We start from the raw sequence: 15,563 nt of genomic DNA, 5'->3' as shown, positions 1-15,563 counted from the left end.
ATGCTTACATAAAAAAATTTGAATTTACTTTAGAAATTATTCACTATATTCATGTAAATATTCTTGGTAATTTCAAATCATGCCATACATAAAAATATTTATAAAGTATTCAAATAAGGTTAAATCGATTTGACATGAAACAAAAAGTATATAAAATGTTTATAATAAAAAATATTTTATATAAAAAAAATTTAGTGCATTAGACATAACATCTTTTTAACGTTAGTTAAGTAAGTAATCATTGCAATAATGAATATTATTTACATATAAATACCATTGTAGCCGTATGATCATCAGTAAGCATTGCGACATAGCGGTTTCGTACAGTTTGTCTCGGTACTCGACTGTCACGGCTATTCTCATCGACATCATCGTTTAGATATTTTTTCCTTCGTTTTTGATTTTTATTCATGATATTTAAGCACTAATAATGAAGTCTACGTATGTGTGCAATTTTCTAATTGAAAGCAATGCAGGGGTGCGTTCACTTTTTATGCTCACGCCCTTTTACTCTTCAGGCTGCGTTCAGGAACATCACCCGAGTGCCCCCCGTGTAGTCACGATCCTTATTTAACATGGGTGGACAACAAGGATAAGACGATACATGAGGGCACTTGGGTGATATTTTTGAACTCAGCCCAGGTTTCATTGCACGTGAATCACATAAGTGTCTCATGGTTCAGACTCAACTGTTGCGGAACGAATCCGTTAACAATTGCTGCTATTGGATGATCTAAAAGAATACATCAATAGCAATGAGCACTCACGAATCAGTTGCACAACAGTTGAGTCTGCTGTACGCGACCATTTTGTCACGTTTATTAGTACATAGCTTACAAAAATACAAAGGAAAAGATCAACAAAGCACAATGCATGAGACAAATTCAAGCATTTCATGCGATCGCGATAAGGATAATAACGGTAAAATACATTTTGAAATTAACGAAGAAAAGTGTGTTTTGATCAAATTTTGTAACGAAGAGAATAAAGTGGCTGTATGTTTTGAAGCATTGTGTGATTTAGACAACGTCATTTTAAACGACGTAATTGCACAACAAAAAGTAGTGAAAGTGCACTGGCCAACAGACGTCGAAATTGGCTCATCGCCGAGAATAAAAAGAAAATTACAAAAAGCGAATTTTGAAATTCATCCAGTAACGATTCTGGATTCTGGAGGTAATTAAAAATTATAATAATAAAAACATTTATATATGATAATTGTGTGTGTACGCATGTTTAATCTATTTAAGAAAAAAGAAATAAAAACAGAAATTAATGTTACTTAACCTCTTTCTGCTTACGGTTTACGGCTTCTTAAAGCAAGATTGCGGACCGAGACTTACTCTGTCATAAATTTTGAATAATAATTTAACAATTAGTGATATAATAATGATGTCCTTGAAAGTTTTAAAAGCGTTATTCCGTAATAATAAACTCATTTTACAGGATTTTGAGATACTTAATAAAGTAATGCAGTGAATATTTATATGCTTATTCTACTAGTGTCATGGATAAAAAAAGAAATATGATTCTCAAAATTATTAACATTCATTAATATTCAAATCGTTATTAATTATTATCACTAAAATTAATTTAGTAAAAGCAATTAATAATTAATTACACAGGTCAACATTTGATCTACGCGTGAACGCCGGAAGCGCATAGGTGCTGGTGGGGTTTTTAGGGTCGCTGATTACGATGAGAACGTTGGTTAACCTCCATCACGTCAGGTTCAAGTCATTTGAAGGTCAAGTGGAGAAAAAACCATCTGAAAAATCTGAAAAAATTCATGAATATGTTTTCGAGGCCAGCAAATCGGAATCTGAAGTCAGTTAACCTTCATAAGGTCAGGTTCAAGGTCATTTGAAGGTCAAGTGGAGGAAAAGGCATCGAACACATCTGGAAAAATTCATACGTATGTTTTCGAGGTGTCCTTGGTTTCCTTCACTTGAAGTTTTATCATATCAGGATGAAGGTTTTTGGTGGAAAAATTTTTAACTTTAAATACTTATATTATACAATTCTGTACATCTCAATGCATTACAATAACAAATTAATGTGTGGTTGCACCCAGGACACCTCCACGTGGTGACGGTGAGCAACGGAGTTGTGCCACTATCCGGCGAAGTGCCTGGGTTAAGGCGTTGATGCCGTCATGGCAACCACACAGAAAAATGTTTCGATGTAGGGGAGGGATACCCCAGTATCGGCGGCTGGTCAGGGTGGGAAAGCGGGCCCGCAGGCGTCGTCATCATGCGACCGTAGCTCTACATTGGTGGGAAACTTGGCCTCTGTAGAGTCAAATGCTACAAGTCAAAGTCCTTGCAGAAACAACCCGGACATCTTTTGTGTTGTTTGCGGGCAGTATACGACTAAAAATAAATTCGCATTCTCAGAAATATTGCAAAAAAAAATATAATGAATGCTTTACAATCAAAAGTGATTCATTTGGGAATTGGCTGACATGACGATAAAGGTACAGCCGAAAATTATAACCAAGTAGATTAGTTGAACAGAAGTAGCAATCAGAGGCGTGATTTGATGGCTTTCTCCATTTCATCGGAGAAGAAAATATCTGTCTCCTGTTTCCCATCAAAATATTGCGGCGTCTAGTAGCTTTTGGAGTAAAGCAATTCCCTAAAGAATCACTTTCGATTGCAAAGCATTCATTATATTTTTTTTTTGCAATGCTTCTGAGAATGCGAATTTCTTTTTCGTCGTATACTGCCCGCAAACTTTTTCAGATTTGTTCGATTTTTTTTCCTCCACTTGACCTTCAAATGACCTTGAACCTGACCTTATGAAGGTTAACTGACTTCAGATTCCGATTTGCTGGCCTCGAAAACATATGTATGAATGTTTTTAAGATTTTTCGAATCGTACTTGACTTTTTATCCCAAAAAGTCTTATAATAACCTTGAATAACCTCTACCGATAGATCCAAAGTGTAATTAAAAGTCGGATTCAGATTCAGAGAGCTCAAAAACATATTTTTCAGATGGTTTTTTCTCCACTTGACCTTCAAATGACTTGAACCTGACGTGATGGAGATTAACCGACGTTCTCATCGTAATCAGCGACCCCAAAAACCCCACCAGCACCTATGCGCTTCCGGCATTCACGCGTAGATCAAATGTTGACCTGTGTTATTCATTATACATTATGAACTTACACGACTGTTATTCATGCACTGTAATCCAATGTCGATTTTTATTCTGTTGACTTTATTAAAACCTAACTATGATTTCCAGATTTGTATGCATTTTGTCACTTGTCAGTACAAATTGATTTAACGAATTTAGAACAATTGATTCGCCGGAAATATCTTTTTTAAGAAAATTGATAACGACTCTTCGATCGCTTAGTATATGAGATCCTTTTTTAGTTCATTACCTTGTTTTTATGTCTTCAAAGACATATGATAGTATTAAAAAACCAAATCGAATGGTTTTTCATGGAAACTTACAGCTAAATATATTAACATTTTGAAAATCATATTTTTACAAATGTAATCAAATATGTCATGGTAAATATCTATCTTAAAATAAAAATTATGTGTTAATGCATTTAATTAAGTTTATAAATATTTTGTACACTATGTATATGTATAATACTGTTTATATTTTCCAGAATGGGTTGACATGCGTCAAAAAGAAAGTAATTTTATCAAATACGGTTTTATTGATTTATCAAAAAAAGAACGCAAAAATGCTAAAAAAAGATCTCTTAGTGACAGTGACAGTTCATTCATCAAAGTCTAAGCGAGCCGCTTCTAAAAAGGTATTTTCATGCAATTATTTTAATTAATACCACTATTCTACATTTCTTGTGTTTTAATCTTTTCAATTAAACTCATACATATTTTATATTTTAGAAACAAGCGCACCTTAACTTGAAAAAAGTAACTTCTAATAAATTACATCTAGAAATTAAGGAACGATGGAAATGTAGCAATGAAAAATTTGAAGTATATCTACTTGTATCATCAGTCTTAAACAATTAATAATTTTTATCTGTATACTTTTTATTGCATAGATTATCATTATTTATAATATGTAAATTAAAATACGTAAAAATTCACAGTTTTTATCGCTAGTATTGTAAAAAAAACAGTATTGTAAAAAAAATTATTTTATAGTTTTTGTGGTTGGTAGATTTTTAAAAAGTTTTTTCAATGTACTGTATCCTTGAAAATATTTTTCAAATATTTTTTTGTGTAGCATAATATGATAATATGTACATAATTAGTAACGAGTATTTATAGTATTTTCTTTTCTTTAGAAGGTTTCAGACAATATTAATTTGGACGATTTAAGTCCAAAGCAATCATATAAAACATGTTCTAAGGAAACGTTAACAGATCAAATTATGATTCTACAAAAAGAAAATAAGAAATTAAGACTTGATAACTCTAGATTACGAGCACTACGTTGCCTTTCTGAAGGTTATATATTTGATTTTTCCTTCTCAAAGATGAAATATTTTGAGTAAAATGATTTTGCGTGAATATTTGTGTATACAGTATATAACTTGAGTTATTTTTATTTTCAGATAAACTATCACTAATAAAAAGTATGTCAAATGATGTAATACAAAACTTACAAATACTTAATAAGAATATATATGTAGCAAGCAAACATAAAGAAAATATAATATCGAAAAACTTCACAATAGATGATACGAAAAGAGAATTAAATGTAATTAATAGATACTTATAATGCACTGCGATATAATAAGGAAATAATACAAAAATTATCCATTTCGTGAGTTATCTCCGTGTCTATATTAAAATGCCAACGTTTCGTGAACATTGCAGTTCACTTCATCAGGGCGAGAAGCGACCTAATACTAATAAGAAAATTAACTTATTCAATATTTTTTTATTAAATTTTATTGTTGCGTCTGTGACATGTAAACGGTTTAATTTGAGTGGGAATTTTATTGCAGCTGAGGATGACTTTGTAAAGTCGAAACGTTCTGCGCTAATTTTATCGATTGTAATAAATTTGTTTAATATTAACAACTAATATAGCTCATTATTGACCTGGGAGGTATATTTAACTTTTATAATTTTTGATTTTATATGAGCTGATAATATTTATTAATTTGGTTATACGCTGGTCTAAAAATGCGTGGGGGAATTAATTATTTTAAGTTACATCGGTTTAATTTTTGTTTTGTCTATGATACTTTCGGCAGACATGTGGGCGATTTATTGAAGCGATGGATAGATTTGAACTATAGGTTTATTAGAATTAAATCACAACTACATTTTTTAAAAACTTGTAAATCCTCAGGTATTGTTCCAACACATTTGTCACGCTTGTATAGGATAAAATTAAATTTGAATCATTATAAATCCAACATGAAGTTTAATAGGTTGATTAAGAATTTAACAAGTGGGCTGATGGTCATTGAAATTTTTGATTTACATCGGTTTCTGGATCAGTTATACAGATCCTTAACATTGATTGACGGACAGTTGTCTAATTCTCTTCCTTTCTACATTTGGATGGACATACAAAACCATTTTTACATATCCTTCAATAATTATAACTGCAAACAATTTAACTTGCATAAGAATAAGTTTAACGGACTTATGAACAAATATAATAATGAATTAATAACATCTGTCACACCTACCAAATATTATGTCCAAGGAGATAGCCATGGAACATTAGAATACTCTTTAATTCCTTTTGAAAATAGTGAAAAAAATAATAACTGGGTTGAAACGTTTAATATTGTCTTGAAACCTGAACAGTTTTGTGATACAAGTAACAACCCGTTAGAAACTCTGAATGAGAAATGGTTCTTAAACTTGTCTGATGCAGTTATACCTCCTACTGTTTCCTGTTTGTTACAATTAGGTAACAATTTCAGTCTTCCACCAGTTGTTAACAAAAAGCATACGATACATGAATTCATAAAAAATGTAGAATATAACAATCGTATTTTTAATGATGCATGTAAAAGTAAGATTCGGACCGGACTTGTTCCTAAACTTGAAAATTTCTTAATTAATAACACTATCAATTTTAATGAAAAACAGGTTATGAATAATTATAAAAAAACGTTTGAATTTTGTAAAAATAATCCTAATATAGTTTTCACTAAAGCTGACAAGGGCAATGTTACGGTTGCTTTAGATAAAAAGGATTACATCAAAAAAATGGAAGATATGCTTAATGACAAAAACACATACATAGTAGTAAAAAAAGATCCTATGAAATCATTGGAAAAAAATTTAAACACTATGTTAAAAAAATGGAAGGAACAGGATTACATTTCTGAAACAACTCAATTGCGTCTTAGGTCCTCGGACTCAAATCTTCCTCTAGCATATGGACTGGTAAAGATTCACAAAGATAATTATCCATTGCGTATAATAGTATCTTCAATTAATACTGCTTTGTATGATTTGGCTGCATTTTTGCATCGGATCATATCGAGTAACATTCCTATTAACCCACGGGGGGCTCCAAATAGTTTTGAGTTATACAAACTATTATCTAACAAAAAAATTAATGTGTTTGACACAGTAATATCTCTTGACGTAATATCTTTGTTCACTAACATCCCTCATGATTTGGCAATGGACAGCATAAACAAAAGATGGGATTTTATAGAACAAAAAATAACTATCCCGAAAAATGAATTCATTGATGCTGTAATGTTTGTTCTTTCTTCTACTTTTTTTAAATTTAATAATATCATATACAAGCAGACCTTTGGAACCCCTATGGGTTCACCTTTATCCCCGATTATAGCTGATTTAGTATTACGGGACATTGAAGAGAAAGCTTTAAATTCACTTAATTTCTGTTGTACTTTTTATTTTCGATATGTGGATGATATAATTTTGGCAGCACCTGAGGATAAAATTGAAGTTATTAAAGACACCTTTAACAACATACATAGACGGTTGCAATTTACAGTAGAATTTGAACAAAACCATATGATCAGCTTTTTGGATTTGTTATTAATTGTGGAGGATGGAATTGTAAAACTTGATTGGTTTCATAAAAAGACTTTTTCGGGCAGATATCTGTCGTTTTTATCAAATCATCCTATTTGTCACAAAATAGGCACTATATATAGCCTTGTGGACAGAGCGATTTTATTATCACATCCTGAATTTCAACAAAAAAATTTAGAACAGTGCATTACAATACTTTTACAGAATGGATATCCTATAGATTTCATCTTTAAATATTTCAACAGAAGAATAAAAAACTTGATTCAATCCAAAAAGATTGTGTCCACAATTAATGACAATTCCAATAACACAATTAATGACAATTCCAATAATAACAATAATGTAAAAAAGAAATATATGGTACTTCCGTTTATACAAGGTATAACACATGCAGTTACGAACATGTTTAATAAATCTCTTTACAAGATAGGTTACAGATGCTTGAATAAGTTAGATATGTTTATAAAAACACTCAAAGATAAAAAAGAAATAGCTAGCAATAATAATGTTGTATACAAGATCCCATGTAAAAATTGTGATATAACCTATGTGGGACAAACTAAAAGGAAATTGAGCACAAGAATTAAAGAACATATGAATAATAAAAAGCTTGAGCAGTCTAGACATTCGGTACTAACTAACCATATTTTACAATGTAATCATGAATTTGATTGGAACAATACTAAAATTATGGATTATGAACCTAATTATAATAAGAGACTAATCTCAGAGACTTTACATATTAAAGAACAATTAAATGGAATAAATTTAAAGAAGGATACCGAATCTCTTGACGATGTATATGTACATTTGCTGGAACGTATTGGTGACAATAAACAATGACAATAATCAATAATAATAAATAATAATAATAAATATCAACCACTTTGACTTTCTAAACTCATAAACGTTATCATTTGTACATTACTTTTCATATAGTTAAGATGTGTATAATCTGACTTGCAAATTTAGTGAATAATTATCTTCTTTTATAATGTAAGTGTTCAATTTTTGGTTTGTTTTTGCAGTTGTTTCATTGTCAATTTTTTTGATTTATACAGTTTCAACCTACATATAGAATTTGATGACTTGATATCCATATATGGGCTCTGTGCTCTTTAATTTTGACTAACGGATTGGAAATTTCATGGGATTAATCTTTCTCGCATATAAACGAAGAATGGATTATAACAGGTTTTTTCATCGTTTAAGTAAATTGACTACCGCCATCGAATATTGGAGCGATTGTATTGTTATATGAAAGTTTGCGACTGTTGAGGATTTAATTTTTATATTTATTAGAGAATTTACAATGTTTTATAATTTTTATTTGTTGTTGCGTCTGTGACATGTAAACGGTTTAATTTGAGTGGGAATTTTATTGCAGCTGAGGATGACTTTGTAAAGTCGAAACGTTCTGCGCTAATTTTATCGATTGTAATAAATTTGTTTAATATTAACAACTAATATAGCTCATTATTGACCTGGGAGGTATATTTAACTTTTATAATTTTTAAATTTTATTGATCATTATTTTTTAAGAATATTGATTGCCTAAAATTTATTGTAAAAGTGTATATGTAAGTGTGTTGTGCATTTGTTTTGCATATGTGTATTTATATATGTACGTGCACCGCGTGAATATGCAAATAAACATTCTCATATCATTACAATAGATTAAAAGCATATTCAATATCCCTGAAAATAATTAATTAATAAAAACAGGCGCGCGTATGCATTGAATTAAAACAATAACTCCAAAGTGTAAAATTTTTTAACTTTATATCATTGCTGTGATTTTCAGAATCAATCAAACAAGATGTTCGAAACTTTATCAAGTTCTCAACTTCATGAAGTTAACTGTAATTATAACCCAAAAGAAAATCACAGTTTTGATATCAAAAAACAAAAACCAAAAAGTCACTAGAAAAACCTGATGAGTCAGAAATGGTGAAAGAGAATTTGATAATAGATGACCTATTGCCAATAGAAAAATTAAAACCTATAAGCAAGAAAGAATCCATTTCTAATAATGACACAAGTGCATTACTTATTGTAAGTTATCTTCATTTTTAATTATACATAAACTGTAACGTTAATATCTTTTTGTGCATGCAATTTTTTTATTTCAGAGTTACTCACATAATGTCAATTTCTTTGTCCCATAAAGGAAGAACTTTTGGAGTACGTCTATTTCTACATATTAGGATTAGTGCAGTAACTGTTTAAAAAACGAGTTATTACTGTACTATTATCCGAATAGATTAATTCGTACGCCCTAATAGTTCTTTTTATACGGGTATTGTTTTAAAAGTTGATAATATGGTTACATTCTGTAGTGTTTGTTCCTTACAGGGCAAGGATGTCGTCACATTTGATGACAAAGAAATTAGTATAGACAAGATTAAAAGTGCAATAAGAGAACATATTCATTGTTCATTTCTGATCTTCTAACGATAGTATATACCAACCTAATTTTAAGCGAATCTAGTATAACTGGGAAGGTTGCTAATACTAATAAAAACATCAAACCAAAACGTAAATTGGATGAGCGAAAATTAGAAGCCGTAAAAGGTAAAAAATATTTATTATTCTAGTGTGCATGTCTATATACACACACGCGCATGCAACCACACACACACACACATACACAATATATATAGGGTGTCCTTAACTTTTTTTACACATCGCTTGTAGGCAGATCGATCGAGCAGATTAAACTGAATTTAAAAAAAACTATCATTTCAAAAATTTTACATTTTTTTTATTTACCTAATGAGTAGAAAGTCTAAAACCGATGCATAAGATAATTAACATTAAGATATTTTTAAGAGTTCATTAGAAAAATCTTTAAGATATTTCACAAAGAACTCTGAAGATACCTTAAAGTTGTTTTATAAGTACATCGATTTTATTCACTTATTCAGCAATCTATACAAATTAATATCTCATTGATTATTTGTTACATTGCAAAAATTGCAAAATATATTAGAAAAATTTTTGACTCACAAGTAGAGGTTACACTCTGCTCTTTACTAATTTTGATCAAACTTACAGCAATGTTAGAGGAGCCTATCAAATGAACACCTGTAAAGCCGTTCGCGCCAATAGGCCTTAGAAGTCGAGTAATGATCATTTAAAAATATACAAAAAATTTGGAAACGGTCTAATATCTCGGAAAGTATGTATTTAATTCTGAGAAAAATGTCTTAGACAAAAGTGATAGGGTTTAATAAGATATATATACTAGTCTTATAGGTTTGACCTTGGGCGGCATCGTCTAAATAAGTATAACTAACTTGGGCGGCATCGTCAAAATAGTATATACAGGGTGTAACTAAATTATCGCACTTGGAGTATACCATGAGATACAGGATGAGAATCCAAGTAAAAAAGTCCTGAGTCATTTTTTGATACGTTGTGGTGTATGCCCGAATGGGCGTGGTAACATAGGTGCTCCGACCTCGGTTGGAGAACCTACACAGTGTTTGTCCCTATCTACTCCCTCGCGTGGGGCGCGACCTTGTCGTGGTGCGGGGGCTCACTCTTTCCGTCCCCCTGCCCAGTCCCCCGTCGGCTTGCGTCGGCTGGGTGTCTGGAGCATGGGTGTCGGTCCGGCCGTCCCCCTGCCCAGTCCCCCGCCGGCCTGAGTCGGCTGGGTGTCTGGTGCATGGGTGTCGGCCGGGGGTGCTAACAGCGTCCTGTACGGGCTCTCATTTCTGGCAGCCTGTACAAAAACTCTGTCCTAAGCTAAGGTGGGAGGCATCGTGCTGAGGGCTGCGTGGCTGCGGGGACATAAAATTGTGCAGTCTGAAACGATCCCCCGGGGTACCTGCCGCCCCCCCGGAGAACTTAGGCTTACCTTGGTAATGGGGGCTCTGCCTGGGTGGACGTGTATTTCCTGCCATATTCGTGGGAACAATATGGATGTTACTAATAAAACAAATAAACATAAAACTAAGTATGATGATGTAAAAGGTGATCCGTTTGCAAGAAGGGGATCGGTCGGTAGATCGCCACCTTCTGCTGATGGGATATATGTTCGTAATCGACAAGGGAGTGAGGGGACTTCGCATTTTGATACTGGGATTCCAGTAGAAGATATAGAAAATAAAGATGAAAATTTTGATGAAGAAATAGCTGAAACATTGGATACTGGTTCAGTGATAAATATGAGAAAGGAATTAGAGAACTTTCTTTATAGTGAAAGCAATAAGGTAAACAAGACGGCAATAAAATTTGTGATGACTAAATGGGCGGAGCTAGAAGAAAAGCTATATAGAACAGAATTAGATAATCAGAGAATGAGAGGGAGATTAGAGGAGATTGCGAAAACAAAAAGTTTGAGTAAACCTGATACGGGAAAACCGAAAGCTAGTTTAAGCTATGCAGAGGTTGCTGGAAAACAGAGCTATTTCCCTCACTTGTCTCCTCGGCGTGATGCAGGTCCTTCCCCTGTAGTCCTTCTCATTAAGCCGGAAAGAGAACCTGAAAACAGAAGTAATGATGAGATAAGAGAGAAGGTGTGTAACCTGCTAAAGGATAGTAGAGACAAATATAAGATTAGAAATATAAGAAAGATGAGGAAAAAAGGATTAGTGATGGAATTGGACTCTAAGACTGATGCTGAAATGATTAAAAGGATAAAATTTGCTAACATAGGATTATGTGTTGAAACCCCTAAGAAATTCGGACCTGGAGCAATTATATATGACGTGGACAAAAAACTAACGAAAGATGAAATTTTGGAGCAAATGTGGCTGAGAAATCTAGAAGAGAAGGATACAAGTAAAGACGAATATCTTGGTGGTATAATATTTAGGTTTAGTATGAGGACGAAAGATCCAAATAAAGTAAATTGGGTAATAGAGTTACCAAGTAATATATATAGAAAACTGATTGATAAAGGTCGTGTATATATTGAGGTATGCTCTCATAGAATTAGGCCATATATTAATGTGACTAGATGTTTTAAGTGCTATTCTTATGGACATGCGGCAAAGAATTGTACGGCAAAAGAACTAACTTGTGAGCATTGTGGATCGGAGGGTCATCAAAAAAGTGAATGCTCGCTGAAAGATAAAATCGCAACATGTATAAATTGTAAGAAGGCTAGAAGAAGGGATTATGCCCACTCAGTTAAAGATGTTAAATGTCCTGAATATCGTAAACAGTTGGAGAATTATCGTAACAGGATAGAATGGGAATAAAAGTAGTACAAATAAATGCTCAGAGATCGATAAGTGTCGCGGCGGATATTAGACAAAAAGCACAGGGCGAATATGATATTATTGTTATACAGGAGCCGTATGCGTATAAAGGTAAAGTTAAAGGATATGCCCCTTTGAATGCGAGAGTTATACAGCCCAGTACATCCTCTCCACAAGTTGCAATTGTGGTGTTGAACGATTCAATAGACGCCTTACAGATAGGCGGTACTGATCACGTAATAACTGCATGTTTAACAACTGAACAAGAAGAATGCTACTTGATTGCGGCTTATTTTCAATTTTCGGATAGGGTGGAGCCATATTTAGCACAATTGGATGGAATAATTAATAAAATTGGAGGTGAAAAAAAGGTCATTATTTGTGCAGACTGTAATTCGAAGTCAGAAATGTGGCATTCAAATCACACAGATAAAAGAGGAAGAAAAGTTGAAGAGTTCATTGCTTCAAACCTGCTAGTGGTTGTGAATGAACCAAATAACGCACCCACTTTCGAGTCGCAAGCGGGAAGTACAAATATAGATATCACGCTAGCAACGGCTGCGGCGTATAGGGCAATTAGTAAATGGAAAGTGTTCCCTGAGTTTACTGTTAGTGACCATAATGCAATCACATTTGAGATAACAAATAAGAAAGAAATAATGAAGAAAAGAGAGATAGAAAGGGAGAAGATATATAACATCAGTAAGGCAAACTGGGAGGGATTTAGAGACAAATTACAGGAGACATTTGATAATAATGTAAAGGAAATTATAGCTAATGATGAACCGGAGATAGCAATAAAAGAATTTACAGATAGATTACGAAAGGTGTGTGATCTTAACATAGTTCAAAAGAGAAGAGTTACTCGATCCGTACCGTGGTGGAGCAATGAGCTTGGCCAAATTAGAAAAGATTTAATGAAAGTTAAGAAAGAATTAAGAATTGCTAGAAAACATGAAATAGTAGAACAAATACAAGAATTAAACTTAAAATATAAAAATATGAGAAGGAAATACGTTAGAACTATCCGACAAAGTAAAAAAGATACATGGAGGAACTTGGTGACTAGTACTGGGAATTCGGATCCTTGGGGCTTGGTATATAAGATCCTAAAAGATAGAATTAGAAATACTAATATATTTTATGCGGTAAAAAAGGATGATGATACAACGGTCACATGGGAGGAATCAATGATACATTTAATGAATAAGATAGTTCCAGATGACGATGAAGAAGAGAACAATAAATTAATAGAGATAAGAAAGGAGATAGAAAATTATTACAACTGTAATGTAGAAAATGAATTTTCAGAGGAAGAAATGGAAATATCGATCAAAAAGATGAAAACGAGAAAAGCTCCTGGACCGGATAATTTCAACCCAGAAATAATTCTTAATCTCTGGAAAATAGATAGTAAAATTTTGTTAAGTCTCTATAATAATTTGTTTCGGAATTCGTATTTCCCTGATCAGTGGAAGGCAGCTAGCGTGAAACTTATATTAAAAAATGTAGATAAAAATCCAACGGACATTAACTCTTATAGACCTATAGCCCTGATATCGGTGGCTGGCAAGCTGTATGAAAGGATGTTAATAAATAGAATCCAGACACAATATGAAATAAATGCCTTATCTAGCCGACTGCAATATGGCTTTAAGAAGAAAATGTCTACTGAAGATGCTATTGTCAGAGTCTGTGATGAAATAAAGAATACAGAACCGAAATATGCGATAATTATATTTATTGATATTAGTGGTGCTTTTGACAATATTTGGTGGCCAAGTATCATACTGAGGATGGTGAAGGCAGGATGTTCGGAGCAATTGGTGAATACCCTTAAGCATTATTTTGTTAATAGAGTTATGCAAGTTAAATCTAGATATAAGGAGATCAGTAAGGTAATGACGAAAGGATGCCCGCAGGGCTCTATTGTGGGACCGTATGCCTGGTCGTGGTGTATGGACACACTTCTAAGTCAATTAGAAGAACAGGAAACAAATGACGTTTATACTACAGCATATGCGGATGATCTAGCTGTGATAATTAAAGGAAATACCAGAGTACAAATTGAGAATAGAGCCAATACAGCATTGGACATAGTAAGTGAGTGGTGTAAATTACATAAATTAACGGTATCCCCAAGTAAAACGTGCGCTGTGCTGGTTAAAGGGAATTTTCATAAATATAGAATGCCAAATATTGGAATTAACACAAACAAGATCAAATTTGTGGAAGAGGCAAGATACCTTGGCATAATAATAGATAAGAAAATGAATTTTCTGACTCATATGAAACAAATAAGAAGTAAAGTGACAAAATTGAGTGGCATGGTGGTCAGGTCAGTGAATGATAAGTGGGGATTGAATAGGCATACTCTGAGGTTGCTATATAATAGTGTTTATATACCTATTATAACATATGGAGCAAGTGCTTGGTATGATAAAGTGAACCATTCACATGTGGCCAGGCAGCTGAGAGCAATACAGAGGAGACTCTTATTGATGATGTATCCGTTTTGCCGAACGGTTTCCACAGATGCGATGCTGGTTATGGCGGGGGTGACACCTCTGGACTTGGAAATAACTTATAGAGCTCTTGTGTATAAACTAAAGAAAAACAGTAATGTAGTATGGGATAATTACCATTATAATCAGACTGAACTGGAGATGGACTTGGGAGCTGAGAAGAAAAGGATAAAGGAAGTCATAACTAATGTTTGGCAAACAAGATGGGACTTGACTAACCATGGTAAAGTAACAAAGAAGTTTATACCACAAATAAGACAGAAAAGAGGAACTGAATGGTATATGGGCAATAGACAAGTAATTACGTTGATGACTGGTTATGGTACGATTAATGCCACTCTGTACGCACGTGGAAGTGTCGCTGGTCCGGATTGTCCTTATTGTCCTGGAACAGAAGAAACGGTACAACACATATTGTTTGGATGTCCTCAGTATGAGAATTATAGATATGCAGAATTGAGAGGGATGGAGGGAGAGAGTGTTTGGGCGGAGTTGATAGACGATGACAATTATGAAAGATTTAGGATATTTGCGGAAGAGGTAAAGAATATAAGAAAAGTGAAAGATTAAGTGGTTGTATGAGAAACGAAGATGATTTGTTAAACATGATTAAGAGGAGTAGATTTGAATTAACATAATGATGTAAGAAGTAAATAGTTCACGCTAAAAGTAGACTTACAGCCCACCTCCACGTGGTTAGGGACGGGCAACGTTGGCTGGTAAATCAGGTCGACGGCTAAGAGGCTGAGATATAGCGTGAAACGACAGAGACGATGATAAGCGGAGATGAGCGAAAGCTCCTGTGCCGCAGAGTCGGAGAAATAAATGAAAAAAAAAAAAAAAAAAAAA

The 15,563-nt window shown here is 33.3% G+C and overlaps 1 protein-coding gene across 1 annotated transcript; it reads left to right on the top strand.

Moving 5' to 3' along the window:
* The first annotated feature begins 755 nt into the window (after positions 1-755).
* On the top strand, positions 756-7,822 carry LOC108776248 (uncharacterized). Its single transcript, XM_018542803.1, has 5 exons — positions 756-921; positions 1,024-1,176; positions 6,108-6,352; positions 6,728-7,003; positions 7,184-7,822. The coding sequence occupies exons 1-5, from the start codon at positions 756-758 to the stop codon at positions 7,820-7,822; spliced, it is 1,479 nt and encodes a 492-aa protein (XP_018398305.1).
* Positions 7,823-15,563: the final 7,741 nt, after the last annotated feature.

The sequence above is a fragment of the Cyphomyrmex costatus genome, unplaced genomic scaffold (genome assembly GCF_001594065.2).
Source record: "Cyphomyrmex costatus isolate MS0001 unplaced genomic scaffold, Ccosl1.0 scaffold347, whole genome shotgun sequence".
Classification (NCBI taxonomy): domain Eukaryota; kingdom Metazoa; phylum Arthropoda; class Insecta; order Hymenoptera; family Formicidae; genus Cyphomyrmex; species Cyphomyrmex costatus.
This window is presented reverse-complemented; position numbering and strand designations above follow the sequence as displayed.

Coding starts and splice junctions, on each gene's coding strand:
- LOC108776248 (XM_018542803.1), top strand. CDS start 756: ATGAGCACTCACGAATCAGTTGCACAACAGTTGAGTCTGCTGTACGCG. Junction 6,353..6,727: donor TTCCTCTAGCATATGGACTG/GTAAAGATTCAC, acceptor ATATACAAGCAG/ACCTTTGGAACCCCTATGGG. Junction 7,004..7,183: donor TAATTGTGGAGGATGGAATT/GTAAAACTTGAT, acceptor ATACTTTTACAG/AATGGATATCCTATAGATTT.